General features: G+C 37.6%; 1 protein-coding gene across 5 annotated transcripts; it reads left to right on the top strand.

The window, feature by feature from the left end:
- Positions 1-293: 293 nt before the first annotated feature.
- LOC121379316 lies at positions 294-27,782 on the top strand. Of its 5 annotated transcripts, XM_041507881.1 has the most exons (7): positions 1,336-1,415; positions 2,135-2,252; positions 4,225-4,569; positions 6,269-6,370; positions 21,545-21,622; positions 25,432-25,487; positions 26,908-27,782. In XM_041507881.1, exons 3-7 carry the CDS (start codon positions 4,293-4,295, stop codon positions 27,388-27,390), a joined length of 996 nt encoding a protein of 331 aa, XP_041363815.1. In that variant the 5' UTR covers positions 1,336-1,415; positions 2,135-2,252; positions 4,225-4,292; the 3' UTR covers positions 27,391-27,782. The 5 variants fall into 5 exon arrangements, with proteins under 5 accessions (XP_041363816.1, XP_041363815.1, XP_041363818.1 ...); XM_041507882.1 differs by lacking the exons at positions 1,336-1,415; positions 2,135-2,252 and adding an exon at positions 294-337; XM_041507884.1 differs by lacking the exon at positions 2,135-2,252 and having other exon boundaries at positions 1,338-1,415.

Here is a 27,782-nt window from a genome sequence, read left to right as displayed (position 1 = left end):
TCGTTAAGAAATATTTCTTTCCTTTCAAAATATGACCAGCGACTCGTGATTCCGCGAAACACAACAACAATTGGCCTAACTCAAGCAGGAAGTGTTCCTCTATCTACCTTTATATATGTAGGTCTATTGACCAAGCTCTGGCTTAAACGGGGAACCACCTAGGTGTGAGTGACTGTAATCCACCTAAAAGAAAAGAGAAGAAGAAAATAACGCACAGAATAGAAACCCCCCAAATAGGCAACAAGACTACTATTGGTGTTTAATAACATGTAGGCCAATATACATATGTATACGGTTGTTTTAATAGCGCAGAAAACTTCAGACAAGAAAGCATGCGGTAAGTTAATGATTTATTATATTAAATGAAAAGCGTAATTTTTCATTCGATTGGCTATTTACAGGTGCCCATGTAGGAATTTTTGAGACGGTGGGTAGGGGGAGGGGGATATATATATTATTATCTTTAGTAGTAGTAATATATAAATAAATAAATATAAAAAGGAAAGAAAGAAAGAAAGAAAAAGAGAAAGCAAGAAAGATTTTTTTTTAAAAGAACAGATTTTTTAAAATTTAAATCTCTCTACCTCTTAGCCTCTCCACATAATGTGAGTATTTTGAGATAATGGTCCATTCATTAGACATGAATACAGTTGTCCATGCATTGCCCTTCAAATCGTCAACACAGGTATGACTGGGCCCATTGAGCTATTTCTCGTTCCAGGCAGTGCACCACGACTGGTATATCAAAGGCCGTGGTATGTGCTACCCTGTCTGTTGGATGGTGCATATAAAAGATCCCTTGCTACTATAAATGGAAAAATGTAGCGGCCAGGTTTCCTATCCAAGACTGACAGAATTACCAAATATTTGACATCCGATAGCTGATGATTATTAAATCAATATGGGCCTATATATGGATTATATTTTAAAAGAAAGTACACTGATGTGATAAAATTGTTGAAATTCCGAAAGTTACGTCCATAATAAACAAACAAAAATAAAATAAAATAAAATAAAATAAACCCAAAGAAAAAACAACAACAAAGTACTTTTCTAGTATTTCAATATACCGGTACTATAGAGAATAAACTTAACTTACTAGTAAATTCTTCGAAGATTACTCTACCACTATATGAAGTAAACCTGCACTTAATTGCTTAAAATTTAGATAGATACCCGTACATAATGTCCTCGATGGAGGAAACTTGTTTTTGTCGTGTATGTAGTCTGGATATCGGGTCAAAATGAATTTACTTCCCGGATTGTTCTGATGTCACGTACTATTTTTACCTAACCAGTGACTTGCAGTATGAATATTCATTTACGTTGTACGTCGTCGAGTCTTCAGTTGTTAAATATTGGAGTAGGGAGAACGAATGTTAGAGTGAAAACATAACTCGGCGACTTGGTATGGCGTAAGTATTTATATGTAAAAAATATAGGCCATATTAATTAACGTATACTTTAAATTTACTTATTAAAAAAAGCTTGTTATTGGCATAATTAGATGGTGTGAAATAGATAGGCCTACGGCTTTTACAGGGTTTGTTATCTTTTTTTTTTTACCGTTAACTTAGCCATGTATGCAAGTTAGCAAATTCGGGCAAAAATGATAGAGAAATTCGGGTAAAATTAGCTTGCCTGAATTCATTTCAAAATATATTTTCATCATTCTACCCATAATATTGGTTGTAATCCATGTAAAAATGTTATTCGTTTGCAACCCAATTTAGCTGTTTGGCAGTAGGCCTGCTGCTTAATACGAATAAATGTCGTAATGCAAATTCGGGCATTTTCGTTGAATTCGGGCAAAAATTGGCTTGTCACCCCCCCCCCCCACCCACCCAACAAAATGGAAGCCCATATGCATATGTCATATGAGTTCTTGCTTAATAATTGATCAATTTTGGAAAATCCAAATAGGTGTTCCTGGTTATCCTAGTGTTTGTGTAGTAGTTTTAAATTAGATCAAACGATTACAAGCTTCTGTCTTTATGAGGGTTGTGGTGCTACCGATGTCCGACTTCTATGGTTTAACATTAATCGTATTAATTAGTCAAACTTGCACTCGCTTGAGTTTTTTTATTTTTTTTATTTTTTTGAAATTTATTTATTATTATTTTATTTTTTTTAGAGATTTCCATTTTGGACTTAAACAAACGACAACAAAAAACTTCGCCCTGGACCTGACTAAGAGTCTGCAGTCTCTGGAACCTGACTTCTAACTTTCTCATGCCTAAGAATTGCCACAGGTTGACAGCTCTGGAGTTTAATCATTATCACAAACTTAGCACTAGTATTCTGACTGTAAGAGAGCTAAATGGACAAATGTCCGTCTAGCTGTGTTACAGTCAGAGTATTTGGGCTATCACAAACAATACACATTTTTAGACGATTTCACCGCCGTATTATGTCTACTGTTGTTATGCCATCAACTCGGTTCCTATGTGCCTGATTTTCATTTATATGTGCCCATTTCTCGTTCCAGCCAGTGCACCATGACTGGTATATCAAAGGCCGTGTATTAAATTTTATAAAATCATACATACATACATATATACATACATAGTGTGGATTGGCGCCCCCCCCCCCCCCCCCCCCCCCAAAAATAGTGGGTTGGCCTCCTAATATAAAAGCCAGTGTTGGATATATAATTTTAGTTGCCAAAAAAGGCTCTGTTAGACGGAAACATCTTACAGTCGTAACAATGGCTGAAAACTCCTGATAGTCAATTGAAGCAACATCGCATCATTCTGTTTGTAGGGCTACTGAAGTGTTCGAAATAAGCACTTGTCTGTTTGTCCTGACAAGTGCAAATCTCTTTGGACAAGCAAATTGTACATCAATGATTTTCCAGTGGACAAGTGAAAATGTTCAATGCAATTTCATTTTGAGCAATCAAACACATCATTCTTGTACTTGAATAAAACAAACCACTTTTAAGTGAAAATATTGGCAGACAAGTAGATTTTTAAACGTACTTGTCCGGTGGACAAGTGAAAATATTGGCAGACAAGTAGATTTCTAAACGTACTTGTCCAGTGGACTAGTGAAAATATTGGGAGACAATTAGATTTCAAAACGTACTTCTCCGGTGGACAAAAGAAAATATTGGCAGACAAGTAGATTTCTAAACATACTTGTGTGGTGGACTAGTGAAAATATTGGCAGACAAGTAGATTTCTAAATGTACTTCTCCGGTGGACTAGTGAAAATATTGGCAGACAAGTAGATTTCTAAACATACTTGTCCGGTGGACTAGTGAAAATTCCTGCTTATTTCTATCACTGTACTTCATTGCGAGATCTCAACGTTGTGATACTTCATTGAATTACTATTTTAGGCATTGTCTTTAAGGGATTTTATATATATATATATATATATATATATATATATATATATATATATATATATATATATATATATATATATAGGTTACCTTCAAACTCGCCATAAAAAGGACAAAGAAATAGAAACTAAAACTGATAAATATTATTACTTTTAGAACCAAAAAATGTGAAAGGAGCCATTTAAAAATATATTTCCACTCGTGCATTAAACAGCTACCTGTTTTAAGTGGTCACTTTATCGAAAGATGCCAGCAACTGGGTATGGTGGGTAATATAGATCCGCCTTGATGGGGGTGGGGGGTGTGGCATGCATAAACTTCAGTTGTGAGCATTGCTCCCCTTGACTCCCCACTTCCATGACATCTGTTTTATAATATACTGGCCTCGGTGGCGTCGTGGTAGGCCATCGGTCTACAGGCTGGTAGGTACTGAGTTCGGATCCCAGTCGAGGCATGGGATTTTTAATCCAGATACCGACTCCAAACCCTGAGTGAGTGCTTCGCAAGACTCAATGGGTAGGTGTAAACCACTTGCACTGACCAGTGATCCATAACTGGTTCAACAAAGGCCATGGTTTGTGCTGTCCTGCCTGTGGGAAGCGCAAATAAAAGATCCCTTGCTGCTAATCGGAAGAGTAGCCCATGTAGTGGCGACAGCGGGTTTCCTCTCAAAATCTGTGTGGTCCTTAACCATATGTCTGACGTCATATAACCGTAAATAAAATGTGTTGAGTACATCGTTAAGTAAAACATTTCTTTCTTTCTTTCTGTTTTATAATACTAAGCCTACCTCAGGTGGTTGCTTAACAGGTATGACTGTATTCAGTTTATTACAAATATATATATATTAAACAAATCCTGTATGTTATTTTCAGAGAAGACACAAGCACAGAAGAACACAAGATGACACCTGGAACACACAGCTAGACCTACTCAAGACAATATGGCGGCCAATCAGAGTCTTACCACCTCCGCTCATGCCATCTCCAAAGAATTAATAGAAAGCTTTGTGTCTGAATTAAAACAGAAAAATACAATTTTGTATGATATAAAAAAGAAGATAAGTCACAAAACTATTGAAACAAAGTTCGACGATGCCAAAATGCAACAGGAGAAACCCACAGCGCCAAAAAATTTGGAAGAAGTCATTAAGGAAATTAACCAAGTAAACGAATCCATTGCCGAAAATGTAAAAGTGCTATATGAAATTGAAATGAAAGGTATAGTAAAATAATTACATATTATGTTTTGTTTGAGAATGCCAAACACACAATATATTTCCCGGATCCACCCCAAACTGAGGAGGAAATATAAACAATGGATGACCAGTGCCGAGTTCAGCCAACAAACGAGGAAAAGTCTTTTTCCCGATTAAGTTTTTCACTTCACATCAAACCAAATGACCACATAGAAAACAAATAAAAATCCTTCCTCTGACCTATGTGCCCCCTTCATGGTCCATTCCTTGATGTGGTGAGAGGGATTGCATGTCTCGGTGACCCACAGAGCTATGCCAGAAGGAGATATGGCTCCTGTTGAAGCTAGAATGGTCGATTGGTAGAGACTGGACTGATATGTACTGAGAGTGAGGTAACCCTAACAGAAACCTTGAGTCTTTTCGACGTCTTTTTTAATACACCGTTTAGACATCTTTTTAATATGTCAATTAGATGTCTTTTATAATATGCCTTTTAGACGTCTTTTTGATTACGTCTTTTTCAATGCATCTTTTAGACGTGTTTTAATTACATCTTAGAAATGTCTCTTAATACATCTTTGTTACGTCATTTAGGCATCTTTGTTACATCGTTTAGATGTGTTCCTGTATGTCTTTCAGACGTCCATTAATACGTCTTTCAAACAGACAAGTGTGAGATATACATGTATCACACTTCTCATGACTGGATGATGCGGGGCTGTATCTGGCAGGAATCCCTGGGAAGTTTTATGATTTATACCACAGACCCAAGTACAGGAGAGTGATATATCTGAACCCAAACTCTGAAATGTTAAGATATTGATCAGTTTGGAAAAATGCACAATTGTTAACAATTGTCAGAGTTTATTTATTGAAAAATTAAACATATTAATGTTCTTTAATGGGTCAGTCCAGATATATACAGCGGACTCTGTCCAAACTGGCATCTGTCTAATCTGGAAATCTGTCTAAACAGGATTTATTTTTTCCCCAAAACTGACTTATAGCACTAGCATATATTTCTGGTCCCATAAGGATCCGGTTTAGACAGAGGCCACTGTATTTTACATTGTCCTCCTCACAGTACAACTGCATGTGTATCCCCCCAGGTGGGTATGCACTCGTAGGAGCACTCAGTCTCACCATGAATACACTTCATTAGAAAATAAAAAAGCACATAAATCCTGAGATATTGATTATCAATTCCAGATCTGGTCTTTTAAAAGGAAGTATTGATGATTTATAATAAACACCAATAATAATGCAAAACAATATTTTTGGTGTCCAAATTATACACTCTATTAGACCACAATACCATGCCATACCTAGTTTTTAAACACTAAAGCAGATTTTTTCAGTATTAGAGCCATTTTTCGTAACTGAAATCAGACATCAGACATTACTTAGATGTTATTGTTTAGATTATCCATTTCTGTACAGTGTTTAGGGTCTATGAAGTAACGTTTAAGGAATAGAGTTTTTAAGGGTATTTCATTGTTTCAACATCACATGTCTGTTTCACTTTTTAGTAACTTTATCCAGATGTGTTACAGGTTTGTAGATTAACTAAACCTAATCTCCATTTGAAGTAGTTGAAACTAGTGTCTGCTGTTTTATCCTGCTCAGGTCGAATGGCAAAAGCCATTAGGCAGAGGCTCAAGGCATTCACCATTCTAACCAGTGGTTCTGTATGTGACTGACAGCCGTGTTTGTGTTTCTAGCTTCAGGTAATATGGATGCTGATGATGCTATGGATGCTGATGATGCTGATGTTGAAAATGAGCCACATCTCCGAGAAATGCATGGGAGGGCAGGTGGAAGAGGTAATTGTTTAATTCATTCTGTATATATAAATATTTTGTTCATATATATATATATATATATACTCTTCAAAAAAAAGTGGGGGAACTCTAATAAGAATCAACAATTACCAAAATTGTAAGGTGTATTAGCTGTGGGGAATGGTTATATCATAATAGTGAATTAATTGGGCAAACATTACAACCGGTAGTCCAGTATTACAGTAGGTTTTATGACCACCAAAGATCTCGAAGGAACGATTGGCGTCAGAAGTGAAATTTGAAAGTTGACGTGGGGTTTTTTCAGTAAATCGCAAATTCAAACAATTAAAATGACTAAAAACAAAACAATAACAACTGTATGATCAACAGAATGAAAAAGATTGACAGAAATAATGTTCCACAGTGATTAATGGACCTTCCTGGAAATTGTCAAAATCGAGAATGACACCCCACGCATGTGTATGGGGCAACTGCGTGATGCATGTGCAAACTATGGAATGTGTTTTGGTGTGTTGATAAACAGACCTGAACATTCTCTACTAGAATGTCTGTTGTCTAATAGTTGATATTAACATTTCAGGTTCCCCTACTTTTTTTGAAGAATATATATATATATATATATATATATATATATGAGCCGTCACATGGGAAAACCTACAACTTAGTAAAACTACAACATTTCGCACCAATGTTTTTCAATTTTCTGTTACATATTGCACCCCACCCCACTTTATTCAGATTCCTGTATCCACTATGGAGTAATTTCATATTTTGTTGGTATCGTACTGGCGAACGATATCGTTTCATTCTTCGGTTGGTAGTGGGCATGTTGTAACCTGGTACTTGGGTCAAATGGTTTTATATTTAGTTTTGTTTCTGTTGTGACAAGTGTTCTCGTTGCTCCATTTAAGCGGGGTAGCCGGCCAGCTATTGCATTTTGCTGCCCCGCTTTCGTGTTTTGCCGCCCCCCTTTATTTTTCTCCATCCCTCTTTATTTTCCCGCATCCTACTATATTTTACAGAATCCAGCTCCGCTATTTCATATTGAACACTTTTTTTCACACTGAATTTTTTTTTCAATCAGTCAGCACACTCGACATTAAAGAAAACAAGCTGCGGTGTGGAAAAACTTCAGTAGTTTACGATAGTTACTGTAACGTAATTTAACACTATTTTAACAGCCTCGGTCATTCAGTTTTTGTGTTCACTAACTTTCATCTGATAGTTTATTCTCAATTGCAGATGTAGTTGGGTCGTAACTGATGATTTTTAATTAGTCATTTGTTTATTCGGCAATTCTTTATAAAATATTAGAAACGTTTCATTTTGGGGAAAAGTATTTTTCTAGGATGCCAAATTATATATACACCGCCTTTACAAAAACAAAACTACTTTTTATCACCTGGCGATACCAGTGCGATCGATTCATTCGATGAAGAAATAAAAAGAACACAGACATTATATCCCAATTTAGGGGATCACCTTTATTTTTTTAGATATCTTGAAATCTTTATTAAAATAATATTAAAACAAGGGGTATGTCTTTTCGCAAAGTGCACCAATACCCAACCGCCAGTAATAATAGAATGTTAATAGCACAGAACCTAATCACCACGAGTAACAGTACAATAGCGACTTCGTCCGCTACTTTATTAGCCACAACACGAATTCACAAAAGCCAAACTCCAAACAACAGGAACCCGGAAACGGAAACCAATATAATTAAGACATCGCTGTTTTCCTAACAATGCTTGATAAACACTTAACCACTATGGCATGAACTCTGTTTTTTCCTTTTCTCTATAATCTAATTGGTAACATAAATAAAAACTAATTAAGTCCTCTCAGACCTTGAGAAAACAAATACTGACCTCAGTTTCTCTCTTTTATAGTGAAAAAAAATAAAATTAATAGCAATAATAAAACACTGAAATGTACTTAATAATCAGTGGTGATAGACAAGTGTTCATTGGAGGTATCACCAATCAGGAATTATCAGTTCATGTCGTAGTCTTTGAACTTAATAGGGAGACGTTTTGAGCGGGTAGAACGCTTCAAAATACCTGGACTGCCTATGTTAGGTACTGTGGACTCCGGTAAGGTAAAGTCATTGTCAATGATAGGAATTGGTCATCGGATGGACAACTGCTGGATGCTGAGAACTCCAGAGATGCTCCTGCAGACATGGATATCTCAGAAGGTACTTCCGGTAAAGGCGGAATCGAGGTGCTGCGAATATCATGTGAAGTGTCCTCCTCAGAAGAGTCACAACTGTAACCATCATCGAGATATGCTGGTAAATTCTCTATTTGAGAGGTAACTCTGTAGCAGTCCGACAGTTTTACACGATAAGAGGTGCTTCATAGCTGTGACCCTACAAACTTCCTGACATTGCACCAGGAATCCTCAGTTGAAACCACAAGGTATCGGTTGCGGGCGCGCAACTTGCTTTTGTCATTGTACAAGATCACCAACCTCAATATGCTGAGTAGTAGGTTTTCTTTTGGTTGGGGCTTTGGACATCTCACTGTAGGTGTGGTTAATGTGACGTAGCTCATGCTGCTTCTGGATATGGTTGATATCTGAAAGTGGTATCTGAATGTTGGAAAACTGGTCACGTTGGGTCCACATTTCATGAGATGAGAGACCTCTGAAGCGAATTCGTGAATTGAGACGTGCGACAGCAATTGAAAGTGTCAGTGGGGTTGTTGCGCCTCCAATGGGATCCTGGCATAGTAATTCATGTCTCAGCTCCTGAATGGCTCGTTCCGCCACAGGGTTCTTGTTTAAATTCTTAGTTCTGCCCATTTCTAGTCGCAAGCCGTGGTGCTCAAGCAACTTGTCATTCTTGAGTACAGCGAAACCAGGTGCAGGATCAACACGAACTACAGCAGGTGGCCCATCAAGTGGTTTAAGTTCTAAACACAACTGAACCACTACGTTCGTTCTCTATCATACAGGCTGCTGTATAAGAGGTGACACATTCTTGAACCACAAAGATTAACTGACGGTCATTTTTTATAACATCAGCAGTGAATGATTGACCAATGGTGTCAGGAGCATCACAGGTGGACTGTGTAGTAAGAGTGTGAGGTGACTTGGACAATGCTGGTAATGCGTTCAATCGTGGTGTCCATATCAAGAGCATAGAAGTGCCGATGCACCACAAGCTTCAGTTGATGACATGATGGGTAATCAAGTTGATCTGCCTACATCTGCAAAAGCTGTGACTAGCTGAAACACTCCATTAGTTTTCTTAACTAGGAATAATGGGTTACGGTATTCCACGGTGATACCCACATCTTCCGGACGTCGGAACACTCCTAGTTCTTCTAATTCATCAAATTTGTTCTGAAGATCGACTAGCTTGTCACGGGAATACTGAGGGATGCGGCCCTTACATTGAGGAGGTTGTACAGGGCCCCATGTTCACAACTGCCTGAAAAGGCCCCAAAGCGCCGTTGTATCCTATGTTGATAGGACTGAAAATCTAATCATACTGATGTAACAGGGTTTTGAACTTAGTTAACATATCCTTTGGAAGTATGTTATCTGGATCTAAGTGGACAGTATCAGAATGCGATGTTGACTGATCTACAGATTTATTACATGAAGGAGATGGTGAAGAGTTGACATGAACTTCTGTAGGAATGGACACTGCATGTACCTGACAGAAATGCTCATTCCGTTTTAAAGTCTGTGGTTGATCAGTGAGGTTCGGAATACGGATATTGCCTGCAACACTGGTGAACATATTTGGAGAAGGCCACATGGTGGTGTTAGGGAGTGACGAATTGTCTAAGCGTGGTTCTATGGCAAAATCATCATCAATAGTAGATAAGTCCTGTGGGAGCTCCACTTCGATGTACTCACCCGGCCAGATAGTAGATAATGTTCTTGGAGCATGTAACACGTGGGTACGACGGACTGTGTGATGAGGAGTGGTACTATGTGACCTATATAGGTAAGTACTACCATCTCCAAGGATGATTTCATGTTTGGCTGGGCGGATGGTCACATCGTTTTGTTCCATGAAGGAAATGCCTGCTATAGTATGTCTACATCAAGGTCTTCAACAACAAGTCCCTCAAACAGGAATTCGTGATCGTCATGGACAACAGTAAACCGGTTTCGCCTACAACTTTTAAAGGGGACAGACCATCTGCTTGGTGAGTATACTGAGAACTTTTATGTATGTCGACTCCGAGCATCTTTGCAGCAGACAGACGTATCATATTGCCAGTGGCTCCGCTGTCGATCGTAAGTCGGGCCACACGATGGCCATAAAATGCTGTCATATATGGTGACTGTTTGACTTGAACACGGCAGGCAGTAGTGCTACGTGTGCAAGTAGGTAACCCATTCTGGGAAGTAAAGTTGTCATCATTGTTCTCGAGTTCAGATTCAGAGTCGTCAAGTATGTGGGCAACTTGTCTAGCTCGTGCCATGTATTTCCAATCATCTGGTGGGAGTTATGAGCACTGACTAAGAAAGTGATTGTAGTTTACATGTCCTGCTGTTTGGCATAGTGGGCACACTTTAGAAGGAAGAGAACGTTTTTTTGAAGATGTTATAGTCAGGTAAGATTTATGTTTGTCTTTAAATAGCGGTTTGCATAACCGTAATCTCTTCAGATGTGTGAAGTTCATCTAGTCATGACGAGAGATTTCTGGTTTGATGGAGGAGAGAGTTCTTGATCATAATTCAGTGCCATAACGTTGTTTCACTAGACATGGTAAATCATTATGCAGCAATTGGAGCCATGTCAGAACTACAACGTTTCCCAGTGAAGGAGATAACCCTTTGTCCTCTTCGATCACTGATCCGTGGTGGGTAATGCCACAGTTACGATGTAGAAGATTGTCTTCCATGAAGGCAGACAGACGTTGGAATAGGTCTTCAGGGCGTTCATCTGGGAGGAAATGGATGTCACAAAAATCTAGAAAGTGTCCACCAGTGGATTGAAAGCCATAATGAAGCCGTATGACTTGCCAAATACTGTCCATTGATGTAGAGTTGTTTATGATTGTTTTGCATGAAATAATGGGGCAGAAATTGGCAATCTGGCCCAACATTAATTTTAAAATGGTAACTTTTTGCGCCGCTGTGCGTCGTCTGGCTTCTGGGACATCCTTGTCGTCATTAGCGAAATCCCGAAGAGGAGATGTACATGTTTTCTTGGCCCATGTGACATTGTCGACAAGAAAGGGGTTGAAATTGGGGTCTAATAATAGTGTGTATGATAGATTTTGTTTCCAGTTCTCAAACGAATTTACTGTCTCTGATTTCGATAAACACCATTGTTTGGTGGCTCTGTGTGTGTTAGCCATGTTTTGGATTGTTACCATGACAAATACCTCAACGCTATTCACTGGGCCGGTCCTTTACAATATGTATGTGTGCTCGAATACGAAGCGTGAGAGTCGATCTCACTGCCACCACGCCAGTAATAATAGAATGTTAATAGCACAGAACCTAATCACCACAAGTAACAGTACAATAGCGACTTCATCCACTACTTTATTAGCCACAACACGAATTCACAAAATATATTTAAGACATCGCTACTTTCCTAACAACAATGCTTGCTAAACACTTAACCACTATGGCGAGTGATAGGCCTACACGTAGCCCAAGTACTCGGGCTAGCCTATACGGTAACCATGTTTTCCATCCTTTTTTCCCCTTTTTCTCTTCTGGTTCCTGTTTTTTGGGGGGGGCTGGATGGGGGCTTCCGCCCTCCTTTAATTTTTACCCAGCGAGAATATTATTTAAGCCTACATTTCCTTCTGGTCTTTTTCTATTTCCCTCAAATTCAAAATATGGTCATAAATTTGATTTTTAGATTATTTTCTAAAAGACAATCCACTGCATCCTTTCTGTAACTTGTGCTAATTGGATCAGGTTCAGTGTCATTCTGCTCACTGGTGTTATCATCAGATTTGATTCTATGTTCAGTATTATTGTCAACATCTACTGGACTGTATTTATCATATTCATCCAATACAATTAAAGTTAAAGTTAGAGAACATTGATTTATTAATCATCGGCTATTGGATGTCAAACATTTGGTAATATTGACCTATAGTCTTACAGAGGAAACCCGCTACATTTTCTATTAGTAGCAACAGATGTTTTATATACACCATCCCACAGACAGGATAGCATATACCTCAAATTCGGGCAAAATGTGCTAACCTGTGACCTTTTCACCATGTATTTCTATGATTCTACCCTCAAAATTAGTTGTAATCCATATAAAAATGTGTAGTGATTTGAAGTGAAAACATGCTAATATGAATAAATGTTGTTATCCAGATTTGTAAAATTGTGTTTAATTCTGGCAAAAGCCAGCCTGGCCCCTTATGAAAATGAGGTAAAATTAACAGGCCTTTTAATTTTGTAACTAAACCCACATATAATGATGATACATTAAAAAACATTACATTTTAAACATTATACACTCTCCCTCTTCACATATACTATATTACGGGCAATCCTGGATTATGTAAATAAATGGAATGGGGAGTGGGTAAGGGGTGGTCCCAAAATTCTTTAAAAAGCAAATTTGAGTTTGTTGAAGGGCAATTTTAAAATAAAGAAAGAAATGTTTTATTTAACGATGCAGCCAACACATTTTATTTACGGTTATATGGCGTCGGACATATAGTTAAGGACCACACAAATATTGAGGGAGGAAACCCGCTGTCGCCACTTCATGGGCTACTCTTTTCGGTTAGCAGCAAGGGATCTTTTATATGCACCATGCCATAGACAGGATAGCACATACCACGGCCTTTGATGTACCAGTTGTGGTGCACTGGCTGGAACAATTTAAAATAAAGATGCTCAGAGATGCTTTTTAGAGCAACTTAATGAATATATTGTGAATGATGAATTTTAAAAGAGAAAAGTAATTTTAAAAAGGCACTTCAAACAGGTGGGTGGGTGTATCATGGTACCCCTGTAACCTCCCCCCTCTTTCTTGAGCAAATTTTTCTTTTTTGTCCAATATATTTTGTAGGGAAGCCGGACTCAACTTAAACTTTGCTCGCCAGTCTGGACTTCCCCAAGTGAGATGTAGCCCACTGGTAAAGCGCTCGCTTGACGCGTGGTCGGTTTCGGATCGATCCCCTAAGTGGGCCCATTTCTCACTCCAGCCAGTGCACCACGACTGATACATCAAAGGCCGTGGTATGTGCTACCCTGTCTATGGGATGGTGCATATAAAATATCCCTTACTGCTAATCGAAAAGAGTAGCCCATGAAGTGACAGTGGCTTTCCTCCCTCAATATCTGTGTGGTCCTTAACCATATGTCCGACGCCATATAACTGAAAATAAAATGTGTTGAGTGCGTTGTTAAATAAAACATTTTCCCCAAATAAATTCCTGCATAGGTGCCTTGTCTGGCTCCGCCAATGTATTTACTTGTATATTAACATATAGCATAAAACCCTTTTGTACAAGTACATGTATTGGAAATGTCTACAATTTAACATCATATTATATGGCAACATCATCCAGTTTCTATCCCAGTGGTGAAATGCTTGCCTGATGTGCAGTTGGTCTGGAGTCGATCCCTGTCAGTGGCCCATTGGGCTATTTTCTCGTACCAGCCAGAGCACCACGACTGTATATCAAAAGCTGTGGTATGTGTTGTCCTTCTCTGGGATGGTGCATATAAAAGATCCATGGCTATTAATGGGAAAATGTAGCAAATGTTTGACATTTAATAATCAATGTGCTTTAGTGTGCTTTAAACAAAACAAACTTTAACTTTCCAAATTTAAATTTACTTACCTGTGATATTTAAATTTTTACACAGCTTTTTACACTGTTTCAATGTAACATTTAAATCCTTATATTCTCTTTATATCCATACCTTTATTTGACACCCAGTACTCTTGGGCTGGGGTGTCGTTACACATTAATTAATTCATTGGTTTTATATCCATACCTTTATTTGACACCCAATACTCTTGGGCTGGGGTGTCGTTGCACATTAATTAATTCATTGGTTTTATATCCACACCTTTATTTGACACCTAATACTCTAGGGATGGGGTGGGGTCGTTGCACATTAATTAATTCATTGGTTTTATATCCACACCTTTATTTGACACCCTAATACTCTTGGGGCTGGGGTGTCGTTACACATTAATTAATTCATTGTTTTTTATTTCTATACCTTAATTTGACACCTAATACTCTAGGGATGGGGTGTCGTTACACATTAATTAATTCATTGTTTTTATTTCTATACCTTTATTTGACACCTAATACTCTAGGGATGGGGTGTCGTTACACATTAATTAATTCATTGTTTTTATTTCTATACCTTTATTTGACACCTAATACTCTAGGGATGGGGTGTCGTTACACATTAATTAATTCATTGTTTTTATATCCATACCTTTATTTGACACCTAATACTCATGGGCTGGGGTGTTACACATTAATTAATTCATTGTTTTTATTTCTATACCTTTATTTGACACCTAATACTCTAGGGATGGGGTGTCGTTACACATTAATTAATTCATTGTTTTTATTTCTATACCTTTATTTGACACCTAATACTCTTGGGCTGGGGTGGCGTTACACATTAATTAATTCATTGTTTTTATATCCATAACTTTATTTGACACCTAATACTCTAGGGATGGGGTGTCGTTACACATTAATTAATTCATTGTTTTTATATCCATACCTTTATTTGACACCTAATACTCATGGGCTGGGGTGTTACACATTAATTAATTCATTGTTTTTATATCCATACCTTAATTTGTCACCCAATACTCTTGGGCTGGGGTGTCGTTACACATTAATTAATTCATTGTTTTTCTATCCATACCTTAATTTGACACCCAATACTCTTGGGCTGGGGTGTCGTTACACATTAATTAATTCATTGTTTTTTATTTTTTTCCAGGTAGAGACAGTGGTATTGGCAGCACTTCATCTTCGGTTCTTATTGTCAGAGTGTATCATCTGCAATTCTTTCTCAAAGTATGTTCTAATGCCGTTTTAAATAACACACTTGTCAAAGGACTGTTATCTTAGTAAGATTTTGCAGGAGACTGAACTGTTGTAGGAGAGTGGGAGGACCCAATTTTTAGAATTTGATTTTTATATATTTTTAAAACTGTTTTTCTTATATGGATTAACAGCACTTTCTGGGTACATTGGATATACATTATATCAGGCCCATAGGAACCAGAGGGTGGGAGTGGGGGTGGATTGGGAGTCAGTGAGGTCCTCTATATAAACCAGCATTCTGAGAGTACTGCTAAAGCAATACATATCCCCTACCGGACCCAACAATTTTTCATATCTCCTAAATTCAAGTGACATACTTCTGTGAAAAGTGGGTAAATCACCATGGAAGTTAAAACTTGATCAGTAACAGTACATGATAAAGGTGTATACACATTTTATCTTTATATCTTCAGGCATTGGAAAACAAGTCTGGAAAACAAATTTTCAAATAGTTTAAGTATAATGGGCCATAACTCTGTCAAAAAGTCAAACTTGATCAGTAACAGTACATGATAAAGGTGTATATAGAATAATACATGAGTGGCTGTTAAATACCATTTATCTCATGAGTTGTTTTTAAATGTATCTAACAAATGAAAGCGAGTTTGATATGTTTTTAAACAACACATTGTGAGATAAATGGTATCTTAACGTACACAAATGTATTACCGGTATTCTATTTCTTACATATCCTCAAAAACCAGGTTTAAGCAAACATTTAAAAAAAAAAATTCGACTAAAATTATTTACAGCCGTTGCACTTGTAGCAAACTTATGTCACAGACACATGATTGTCAGGTTAATTATACGTCACAATGTAATCCATTTCCCACCATGTTTTCATTGGCTGCATGGCACTGATGACCTGGTCATCACCTAGGAGCTGCCAGTCGTATGTCTTGAAATTGTTAACACATGTACGTTAACAACCCATGTGTTATCAAAAATAATGCATCGAGTTCTCATCAACAGGTGTGTAAGAAACAACACTTTATCTTAATATCTTCAGGCATTGCAAAACAAAAGTCTGGAAAACTAATTTTTAAATACATGTATTTTAAGTATAAGGGCCATAACTCTGTCAGAAAGGTCCAACTTGATCTGTAACAGTACATGATAAAAGATATACACAAAATTTGAGGTCAGTATTTCAAGGGTTTCTGAAAAAAAAGTCTGGGAAAACACATTTTCATATCTCCTAAGTTCAAGGGCCATAACTCAATCAACAATGAGTAAATTGCCATGAAAATCAAACTTGATCTGTAACAGTACATGATAAAGATATACACAAATTTGAGGTCAGTATTTCAAGGGTTTTCTGAAAAAAAAGTCTTGGAAAACACATTTTCATATCTCCTAAGTTTCAAGGGCCATAACTCCATCAACAGTGAGTAAATTGCCATGAAAATCAAACTTGATCTGCAACAGTACATGATAAAGCTATACAAAAAATTGCAAGTCGATATTTCGAGCATTCTAAAATACACCTGTAAAACTATATGAGGGAGAAATGGACAGACAGACAGACAGAAGGACTGAGATGAACCTTTTGTCCCCTCTGGTTGGACCAGTTGGGGACTACTAAAGACAAACATCTGGCCTGAGCCCCCAACTAGAGACTGGTGCCCCACCCCCCCCCAACTCCAGATGTCATTCCGATGGGCCTGTATACAGGGGCAAATCCAGGATTGAAGGAAAAGAAGGAAATGTTTTAATTTAACGACACACTCAACACATTTTATTTATGGTTATATGGCGTCAGAAATCCAGGATCGTGTAGAAAGGGACAGGATATTTCTCGTACTAGTTTGCATATTAATAGCACAAGATATAACAGTCACAGTGTACCAGCCTCATGGCCTTCTGACAGAAAATAATGTGCGTGTTCGTAATAAAAAGAAAACAGATCATAAGTGTCCGATCTAGGTTGGTTATGGGTTAACATTTAAGCCAAACAAGTACAAGTAAGTACATGTAGACATCCTCAATTATGAGTCTGCCCCTTGAAGGGACAGTTCTGAGTTTGTTGTCATTGCTAAGATGTTTTGTTAAACACTCGCCTTATGGAAGCGCAAATCCCTTGTTGCTAATCGGAAAGAGTAGCCCATGTAGTGGCCGACAGCGGGTTTCCTCTCAAAATCTGTTGTGGTCCTTAACCATATGTCTGACGCCATATAACCGTAAATAAAAACTGTGTTGAGTGTGTCGTTAAATAAAACATTTCTTTCTTTCTTTCTTTCTCGCCTTATGTGCTGTCAGTCTAGGATTGATCCCCATTGGTGGGCCTGAAGCCCATTGGGCTAGTTCTCGTTAGTACACTGTCACCTGGTATGATCAAAAGACCCTGGGACCCCCTATCCTGACTGTAGGAAAGTATGATATAAAAGATCCCTTGCTACCGACTGGAAAATTGTAGCGGGTTTCCTGCCTCTAGACTTTAAAATACTTCCAAATTACCAAATGTTTTGACATCCAGTAGCTGATGATAATAAGTCAATGTGCTCTGTTTTATAGTGTTTTGCCAACTAACACACATTTTAATTAATGACTAAAGTGCATATTAAATACATTTTTTGTCTGCAGAAATATTACTGCCACTGTTTTTATTAGTGTACTTGTACCATAGGATGTAAAAGTTTTAATTTTATATGTTTCTGATAATTAGATACAAGTAAAAAAAAAATTAAAATTATTAATAACCACTGGAAGAAAAAAAAAAAAAAAAAAGAAAAGAATAAACACTATAATTAAAAACACGAATTCACAAAATATATTTAAGACATCGCTACTTTCCTAACAACAATGCTTGCTAAAACACTTAACCACTATGGCGAGTGATAGGCCTACACGTAGCCCAAGTACTCGGGCTAGCCTATACGGTAACCATGTTTTTCATCCTTTTTTTCCCTTTTTCTCTTCTGGTTCCTGTTTTTTGGGGGGGGCTGGATGGGGGCTTCCGCCCTCCTTTAATTTTTACCCAGCGAGAATATTATTTAAGCCTACATTTCCTTCTGGTCTTTTTCTATTTCCCTCAAATTCAAAATATGGTCATAAATTTGATTTTTAGATTATTTTCTAAAAGACAATCCACTGCATCCTTTCTGTAACTTGTGCTAATTGGATCAGGTTCAGTGTCATTCTGCTCACTGGTGTTATCATCAGATTTGATTCTATGTTCAGTATTATTGTCAACATCTACTGGACTGTATTTATCATATTCATCCAATACAATTAAAGTTAAAGTTAGAGAACATTGATTTATTAATCATCGGCTATTGGATGTCAAACATTTGGTAATATTGACCTATAGTCTTACAGAGGAAACCCGCTACATTTTCTATTAGTAGCAACAGATGTTTTATATACACCATCCCACAGACAGGATAGCATATACCTCAAATTCGGGCAAAATGTGCTAACCTGTGACCTTTTCACCATGTATTTCTATGATTCTACCCTCAAAATTAGTTGTAATCCATATAAAAAATGTGTAGTGATTTGAAGTGAAAACATGCTAATATGAATAAATGTTGTTATCCAGATTTGTAAAATTGTGTTTAATTCTGGCAAAAGCCAGCCTGGCCCCTTATGAAAATGAGGTAAAATTAACAGGCCTTTAATTTTGTAACTAAACCCACATATAATGATGATACATTAAAAACATACATTTTAAACATTATACACTCTCCCTCTTCACATATACTATATTACGGGCAATCCTGGATTATGTAAATAAATGGAATGGGGAGTGGGTAAGGGGTGGTCCCGAAATTCTTTAAAAAGCAAATTTGAGTTTGTTGAAGGGCAATTTTAAAATAAAGAAAGAAATGTTTTATTTAACGATGCAGCCAACACATTTTATTTACGGTTATATGGCGTCGGACATATAGTTAAGGACCACACAAATATTGAGGGAGGAAACCCGCTGTCGCCACTTCATGGGCTACTCTTTTCGGTTAGCAGCAAGGGATCTTTTATATGCACCATGGCATAGACAGGATAGCACATACCACGGCCTTTGATGTACCAGTTGTGGTGCACTGGCTGGAACAATTTAAAATAAAGATGCTCAGAGATGCTTTTTAGAGCAACTTAATGAATATATTGTGAATGATGAATTTTAAAAGAGAAAAGTAATTTTAAAAAGGCACTTCAAACAGGTGGGTGGGTGTATCATGGTACCCCTGTAACCTCCCCCCTCTTTCTTGAGCAAATTTTTCTTTTGTGTCCAATATATTTTGTAGGGAAGCCGGACTCAACTTAAACTTTGCTCGCCAGTCTGGACTTCCCCAAGTGAGATGTAGCCCACTGGTAAAGCGCTCGCTTGACGCGTGGTCGGTTTCGGATCGATCCCCTAAGTGGGCCCATTTCTCACTCCAGCCAGTGCACCACGACTGATACATCAAAGGCCGTGGTATGTGCTACCCTGTCTATGGGATGGTGCATATAAAATATCCCTTACTGCTAATCGAAAAGAGTAGCCCATGAAGTGGTGACAGTGGCTTTCCTCCCTCAATATCTGTGTGGTCCTTAACCATATGTCCGACGCCATATAACTGAAAATAAAATGTGTTGAGTGCGTTGTTAAATAAAACATTTTCCCCAAATAAATTCCTGCATAGGTGCCTTGTCTGGCTCTGCCAATGTATTTACTTGTATATTAACATATAGCATAAAACCCTTTTGTACAAGTACATGTATTGGAAATGTCTACAATTTAACATCATATTATATGGCAACATCATCCAGTTTCTATACCAGTGGTGAAATGCTTGCCTGATGTGCAGTTGGTCTGGAGTCGATCCCTGTCAGTGGCCCATTGGGCTATTTCTCGTACCAGCCAGAGCACCACGACTGTATATCAAAAGCTGTGGTATGTGTTGTCCTTCTCTGGGATGGTGCATATAAAAGATCCATGGCTATTAATGGGAAAATGTAGCAAATGTTTGACATTTAATAATCAATGTGCTTTAGTGTGCTTTAAACAAAACAAACTTTAACTTTCCAAATTTAAATTTACTTACCTGTGATATTTAAATTTTTACACAGCTTTTTACACTGTTTCAATGTAACATTTAAATCCTTATATTCTCTTTATATCCATACCTTTATTTGACACCCAGTACTCTTGGGCTGGGGTGTCGTTACACATTAATTAATTCATTGGTTTTATATCCATACCTTTATTTGACACCCAATACTCTTGGGCTGGGGTGTCGTTGCACATTAATTAATTCATTGGTTTTATATCCACACCTTTATTTGACACCTAATACTCTAGGGATGGGGTGTCGTTGCACATTAATTAATTCATTGGTTTTATATCCACACCTTTATTTGACACCTAATACTCTTGGGCTGGGGTGTCGTTACACATTAATTAATTCATTGTTTTTATTTCTATACCTTAATTTGACACCTAATACTCTAGGGATGGGGTGTCGTTACACATTAATTAATTCATTGTTTTTATTTCTATACCTTTATTTGACACCTAATACTCTAGGGATGGGGTGTCGTTACACATTAATTAATTCATTGTTTTTATTTCTATACCTTTATTTGACACCTAATACTCTAGGGATGGGGTGTCGTTACACATTAATTAATTCATTGTTTTTATATCCATACCTTTATTTGACACCTAATACTCATGGGCTGGGGTGTTACACATTAATTAATTCATTGTTTTTATTTCTATACCTTTATTTGACACCTAATACTCTAGGGATGGGGTGTCGTTACACATTAATTAATTCATTGTTTTTATTTCTATACCTTTATTTGACACCTAATACTCTTGGGCTGGGGTGGCGTTACACATTAATTAATTCATTGTTTTTATATCCATAACTTTATTTGACACCTAATACTCTAGGGATGGGGTGTCGTTACACATTAATTAATTCATTGTTTTTATATCCATACCTTTATTTGACACCTAATACTCATGGGCTGGGGTGTTACACATTAATTAATTCATTGTTTTTATATCCATACCTTAATTTGTCACCCAATACTCTTGGGCTGGGGTGTCGTTACACATTAATTAATTCATTGTTTTTCTATCCATACCTTAATTTGACACCCAATACTCTTGGGCTGGGGTGTCGTTACACATTAATTAATTCATTGTTTTTATTTTTTCCAGGTAGAGACAGTGGTATTGGCAGCACTTCATCTTCGGTTCTTAATTGTCAGAGTGTATCATCTGCAATTCTTTCTCAAAGTATGTTCTAATGCCGTTTTAAATAACACACTTGTCAAAGGACTGTTATCTTAGTAAGATTTTGCAGGAGACTGAACTGTTGTAGGAGAGTGGGAGGACCCAATTTTTAGAATTTGATTTTTATATATTTTTAAACTGTTTTTCTTATATGGATTAACAGCACTTCTGGGTACATTGGATATACATTATATCAGGCCCATAGGAACCAGAGGGTGGGAGTGGGGGTGGATTGGGAGGTCAGTGAGGTCCTCTATATAAACCAGCATTCTGAGAGTACTGCTAAAGCAATACATATCCCCTACCGGACCCAACAATTTTTCATATCTCCTAAATTCAAGTGACATACTTCTGTGAAAAGTGGGTAAATCACCATGGAAGTTAAACTTGATCAGTAACAGTACATGATAAAGGTGTATACAACATTTTATCTTTATATCTTCAGGCATTGGAAAACAAGTCTGGAAAACAAATTTTCAAATAGTTTAAGTATAAGGGCCATAACTCTGTCAAAAAGTCAAACTTGATCAGTAACAGTACATGATAAAGGTGTATATAGAATAATACATGAGTGGCTGTTAAATACCATTTATCTCATGAGTTGTTTTAAAATGTATCTAACAAATGAAAGCGAGTTTGATATGTTTTTAAACAACACATTGTGAGATAAATGGTATCTTAACGTACACAAATGTATTACCGGTATTCTATTTCTTACATATCCTCAAAAACCAGGTTTAAGCAAATTTAAAAAAAAAATTCGACTAAAAGTTATTTACAGCCATTGCACTTGTAGCAAACTTATGTCACAGACACATGATTGTCAGGTTAATTATACGTCACAATGTAATCCATTTCCACCATGTTTTCATTGGCTGCATGGCACTGATGACCTGGTCATCACCTAGGAGCTGCCAGTCGTATGTCTTGAAATTGTTAACACATGTACGTTAACAACCCATGTGTTATCAAAAATAATGCATCGAGTTCTCATCAACAGGTGTGTAAGAAACAACACTTTATCTTAATATCTTCAGGCATTGCAAAACAAAAGTCTGGAAAACTAATTTTTAAATACATGTAGTTTAAGTATAAGGGCCATAACTCTGTCAGAAAGGTCAAACTTGATCTGTAACAGTACATGATAAAGATATACACAAAATTTGAGGTCAGTATTTCAAGGGTTTCTGAAAAAAAAGTCTGGGAAAACACATTTTCATATCTCCTAAGTTCAAGGGCCATAACTCAATCAACAATGAGTAAATTGCCATGAAAATCAAACTTGATCTGTAACAGTACATGATAAAGATATACACAAAATTTGAGGTCAGTATTTCAAGGGTTTCTGAAAAAAAAGTCTTGGAAAACACATTTTCATATCTCCTAAGTTCAAGGGCCATAACTCCATCAACAGTGAGTAAATTGCCATGAAAATCAAACTTGATCTGCAACAGTACATGATAAAGCTATACAAAAAATTGCAAGTCGATATTTCGAGGCATTCTAAAATAACACCTGTAAAACTATATGAGGGAGAAATGGACAGACAGACAGACAGAAGGACTGAGATGAAACCTTTTGTCCCCTCTGGTTGGACCAGTTGGGGACTACTAAAGACAAACATCTGGCCTGAGCCCCCAACTAGAGACTGTGCCCCACCCACCCCCAACTCCAGATGTCATTCCGATGGGCCTGTATACAGGGGCAAATCCAGGATTGAAGGAAAAGAAGGAAATGTTTTATTTAACGACACACTCAACACATTTTATTTATGGTTATATGGCGTCAGAAATCCAGGATCGTGTAGAAAGGGACAGGATATGTACTAGTTTGCATATTAAGCACAAGATATAACAGTCACAGTGTACCAGCCTCATGGCCTTCTGACAGAAAATAATGTGCGTGTTCGTAATAAAAAGAAAACAGATCATAAGTGTCCGATCTAGGTGGTTATGGGTTAACATTTAAGCCAAACAAGTACAAGTAAGTACATGTAGACATCCTCAATTATGAGTCTGCCCTTGAAGGGACAGTTCTGAGTTTGTTGTCATTGCTAAGATGTTGGTTAAACACTCGCCTTATGGGAAGCGCAAATCCCTTGTTGCTAATCGGAAAGAGTAGCCCATGTAGTGGCGACAGCGGGTTTCCTCTCAAAATCTGTGTGGTCCTTAACCATATGTCTGACGCCATATAACCGTAAATAAAATGTGTTGAGTGTGTCGTTAAATAAAACATTTCTTTCTTTCTTTCTTTCTCGCCTTATGTGCTGTCAGTCTAGGATTGATCCCCATTGGTGGGCCGGGCCCATTGGGCTAGTTCTCGTTAGTACACTGCAACTGGTATATCAAAGACCCTGGGACCCCCTATCCTGACTGTAGAAAAGTATATATAAAAGATCCCTTGCTACTAATGGAAAATTGTAGCGGGTTTCCTCTCTAAGACTTTAAATACGTCCAAATTACCAAATGTTTGACATCCAGTAGCTGATGAATAAGAAGTCAATGTGCTCTGTTAAGATGTTGCCAACTAACAAACATTTTAATTAATGACTAAAAGTGCATATTAAATACATTTTGTCTGCAGAAAATATTACTGAGTCACTGTTTATTAATTGTACTTGTAACATAGGATGTAAAAGTTTTAATTTTATATGTTTCTGATAATTAGATACAAGTAAAAAAAAAAATTAAAATTATTAATAACAAATGGAACACTATAATTAATAAATGTGGTACTGAATGTTTTTTGTTTCCTTCCAGGTTCATTTAATTATTATTATTATTATTATTTTTAAAAAATATCCCTTGTCGGGGAATAAGCCCACCCCATGCTAAGTTCATAATGAGTTGTCTTGGTCCCCTTAGCTTAATTTTGGTAACATTATGGAAGACGAAATCCAGTTTGGGCTACCTACAAACATTTGGACAACCAAAAACACATTGAATATCATACACTGATATTTTAAACAAGAAACTATATTTAGTATGTAATTGTTAAATAGAGGATTCGTCATGAGCAACCGAGTCTGTGTTAATCGGTATTTGTCGAGGATCTGCCGAGACAAATACCGATTAACTAGATGAGGTTGATATTTTACATATTAAAAAACATGAGTAGCGAAATCTATTTATCCTATAACACTTCTAAAATAAAAATTTAATTTGATTTTTCGTAAAAATCACAGTACTAAAGTTGCCTTCATCGGTAATATGTCATCACGATTAGCACAAATTAGTTTGACGTCACACATTTAACTAAATAGTATGAAAACGTTATGTTCAGGTATACAGTACTTGTTGACTTGTAAACAAATGACCCATTCACAGAACACATTATTACCTAGAGACCTTGCAAATTTGCATATACCTTTAAATTTGCATACCATTATTAACCAGATTAATACACTAAATTATCACATGGGTTTATGACATTTTAGGATGAACAATTTTATTAGTCTGAAACATTTTACAATGGCAGCAAACTCAGGATAGTCTTTTTACTTTTGTGGGGGCAGTCAGTCTGGGATCGATCTCCGTCGATGGGCCCATTGGGCTATTTATCGTTCCAGCCAGTGCACCACGACTGGTATATCAAAGGCTGTGGTATGTACTACCCTGTCTGTGGGATGGTGCACATAAATGATCCCTTGCTGCTAATCGAAAAAGAGTAGGCGACAGCGGGTTTCCTCTCTCAATATCTGTGTGGTCCTTAACCATGTCCGACACCATATAACCGAAAATAAAATGTGTTGAGTGTGTTATTAAATAAATCATTTCCTTCTTCTTTACTTTTGTTTTTCATCTCTATTGCAGGTATTGTTAGACAAGAGACCGAACCGCCAGCTGAGAAATACTTGAGTTCATCTTTGGTAAGAAGACTAGAAGTAGAAGTACTGTTTTGTTCAACACCACCACTAGAGCACATTGACTGACTTTTAAACAGTCAAACATTTGATAATTCTGAAAAAGTCTTCCGAGAAAAACAGGTCACATTTTCCCATTAACAAAAATGGATCTTATATATGCACACTTCCGACAAGCAGGATAGCACATACCACAGCTTTTGATATACCAGTCATGCGGCACTGGTTAGGAGGGACTTAAAGCCCAATCAGAGTATATTTCAACTGAGGTGGCTATTGGATGTCAAACATTGGATAATGTTTACCAATAGTCTTCAGAGGAAACCAAAGAACACTTTGTTTTCAAATTCTTGATTAGTGATATTTCTAGATAACTGAAAATTGATTAGCAACTACTGTTTAATGTTCTGAAATTATGTTGCGATCTCTGAAACTTGTGAAGTGAATCGCGACGCGATACTGAACAAAATGTTCCTTGGAAACCCATTACATTTTTCCATTAGTAAAATGGGATCTCATATGTACCTTCCCACATTTCATTTCAACTCAACTTATCTTCGTGCTTATATCCAATTAAGGTTCAAGCACACTGTCCTGGCACACACCTCAGCTATCTGGGCCGTCTGTACAGGACAGTGGGTTAGTGGTTAATTGTTAGTGAGAGAGAAAAGGGTGTAGTGGTCTTACACCTACCCATTGAATTGTTAAAACTCGCTCTGGATAGGAGCTGGTACTGGGCTGTGAACACTGTACCTATCAGCCATATGTCCGATGGCTCAACCACTGCACCACCAAGGCCAGTTTTCCCACAGACAGGACAGCCTTTTATATGCTATTACCGGTCAAGCAGTACTGGTTAGGAAAGAAGGAAATGTTTTATTTAACGATGCACTCAACACATTTTATTTATGGTTACATGGTGTCAGATATATGGTTAAGGACCACACAGATATTGATAGAGGAAACCCGCTGTCGCCATTTCATGGGCTACTCTTTTCGATTAGCAGCAAGGGATCTTTTATATGCACCATCCCACAGACAGGATAGTACATACCAAGGCCTTTGTTACACCTATTGTGGAGCACTAGCTGGAACAAGAAATAGCCCAATGGGTTCACTGACGGGGATCAAGCGAACACTTTACCACTGGGCTACGTCCCGCCCACACTGGTTAGGATGGGTGTAAAAACTGAACTAATTATCAGGGATGAGAGGGTGCGATTTTTTGGCTTTTTATTGGATTTCAGGTTTCTTGTGGCCGATAATAATTTTTACACACTGTCCAAACTGTCCAGGTGTTTGTGAAAGGTGGGTATATCCTGACCCACCAGTGGCACATGCCGTGTGCACAGCCAATAGTTGTCAAGTCAAAATGATGAAACAGCATGTGTATGATCTATTATTTTTTATTGTTTATTTTATACAGGATGGATATAACCAAGCAATGCCAGGCAACAATGTTAGCACAAATGCTGAAGGGGCCACAGCTGCTTGTCCGAACGAACATAATTCTTTGGACGATACCACGAAGGATTCTGTCTTGGACAATGATCTGTCATCTCTGAAAGCCATTCTAGTTGTCCAGACTACTGAAAAGGAATTGCAATCAAATACTGGCTATCCGGAACTTCCACTACAAGATAGCACCTTGATTAGCCGAAGTGCAGATGGTGCCTTGAATAACCAAGTAGATCACGCCTTGAATAACCATGGTTCCTTCAATAACCAAGCAGCAGACAATACCTTGATTAGCCAGGCAGACGGTGCCCTGATCAGTCTAACAGTAGATGGTTCATCTGCTGCACCAAATGATGGTCCTGCGGGAAGTCTGCAGTCTCCACAACTAGCTCAGGTTTCACCTCAAACAAACGAACGAGAACCATGTGAACACGAGGAATCAGAGGCATAATCAGGGGCAGATAAAAGATTTTGTAACGGAGGGGGGATGGACATGAAGGACAGAGTACCAGAACCATGGAAACACAGGGCATAATCAGAGGCATAATCAGGGGCAGATAATAAAAAAACACCTGTGATTTGGGGTGGGGGTGGGGGAAACTGGACATGAAGGACAGAGGGATTGGCTCATAGGATAGCGAGACCGAGTCATCCTTGCACCACCAATCTTCCCCTAAAACTGGGTATAATGTGATACAACAAGCTTGTGGCAAGGTTGCAAGACGCTCGTCGCAAGCTTGCGGCAAGGTTGTAAAAAGGTTCCAAATACTAGCTCGAAACGCGGTAGTTACTACCTTGCCGCAAGGTTGTTACCAGCTATTTATTAAGCTTACAATTTTTGTT

This window comes from Gigantopelta aegis, chromosome 8 (assembly GCF_016097555.1).
Source record: "Gigantopelta aegis isolate Gae_Host chromosome 8, Gae_host_genome, whole genome shotgun sequence".
NCBI classification, from domain to species: domain Eukaryota; kingdom Metazoa; phylum Mollusca; class Gastropoda; order Neomphalida; family Peltospiridae; genus Gigantopelta; species Gigantopelta aegis.
The sequence above is the reverse complement of the archived record's forward strand: the minus strand, read 5'-3'. Positions and strand labels throughout refer to the sequence as shown.

Excerpts from the sequence above, each read along its gene's own strand:
- LOC121379316 (XM_041507882.1), top strand. The coding sequence starts at position 4,293 with ATGGCGGCCAATCAGAGTCTTACCACCTCCGCTCATGCCATCTCCAAA. Across the intron at positions 6,371-21,544 it reads TGGGAGGGCAGGTGGAAGAG|GTAGAGACAGTGGTATTGGC; the intron begins GTAATTGTTTAA and ends TATTTTTTCCAG. Across the intron at positions 21,623-25,431 it reads ATCTGCAATTCTTTCTCAAA|GTATTGTTAGACAAGAGACC; the intron begins GTATGTTCTAAT and ends TCTCTATTGCAG.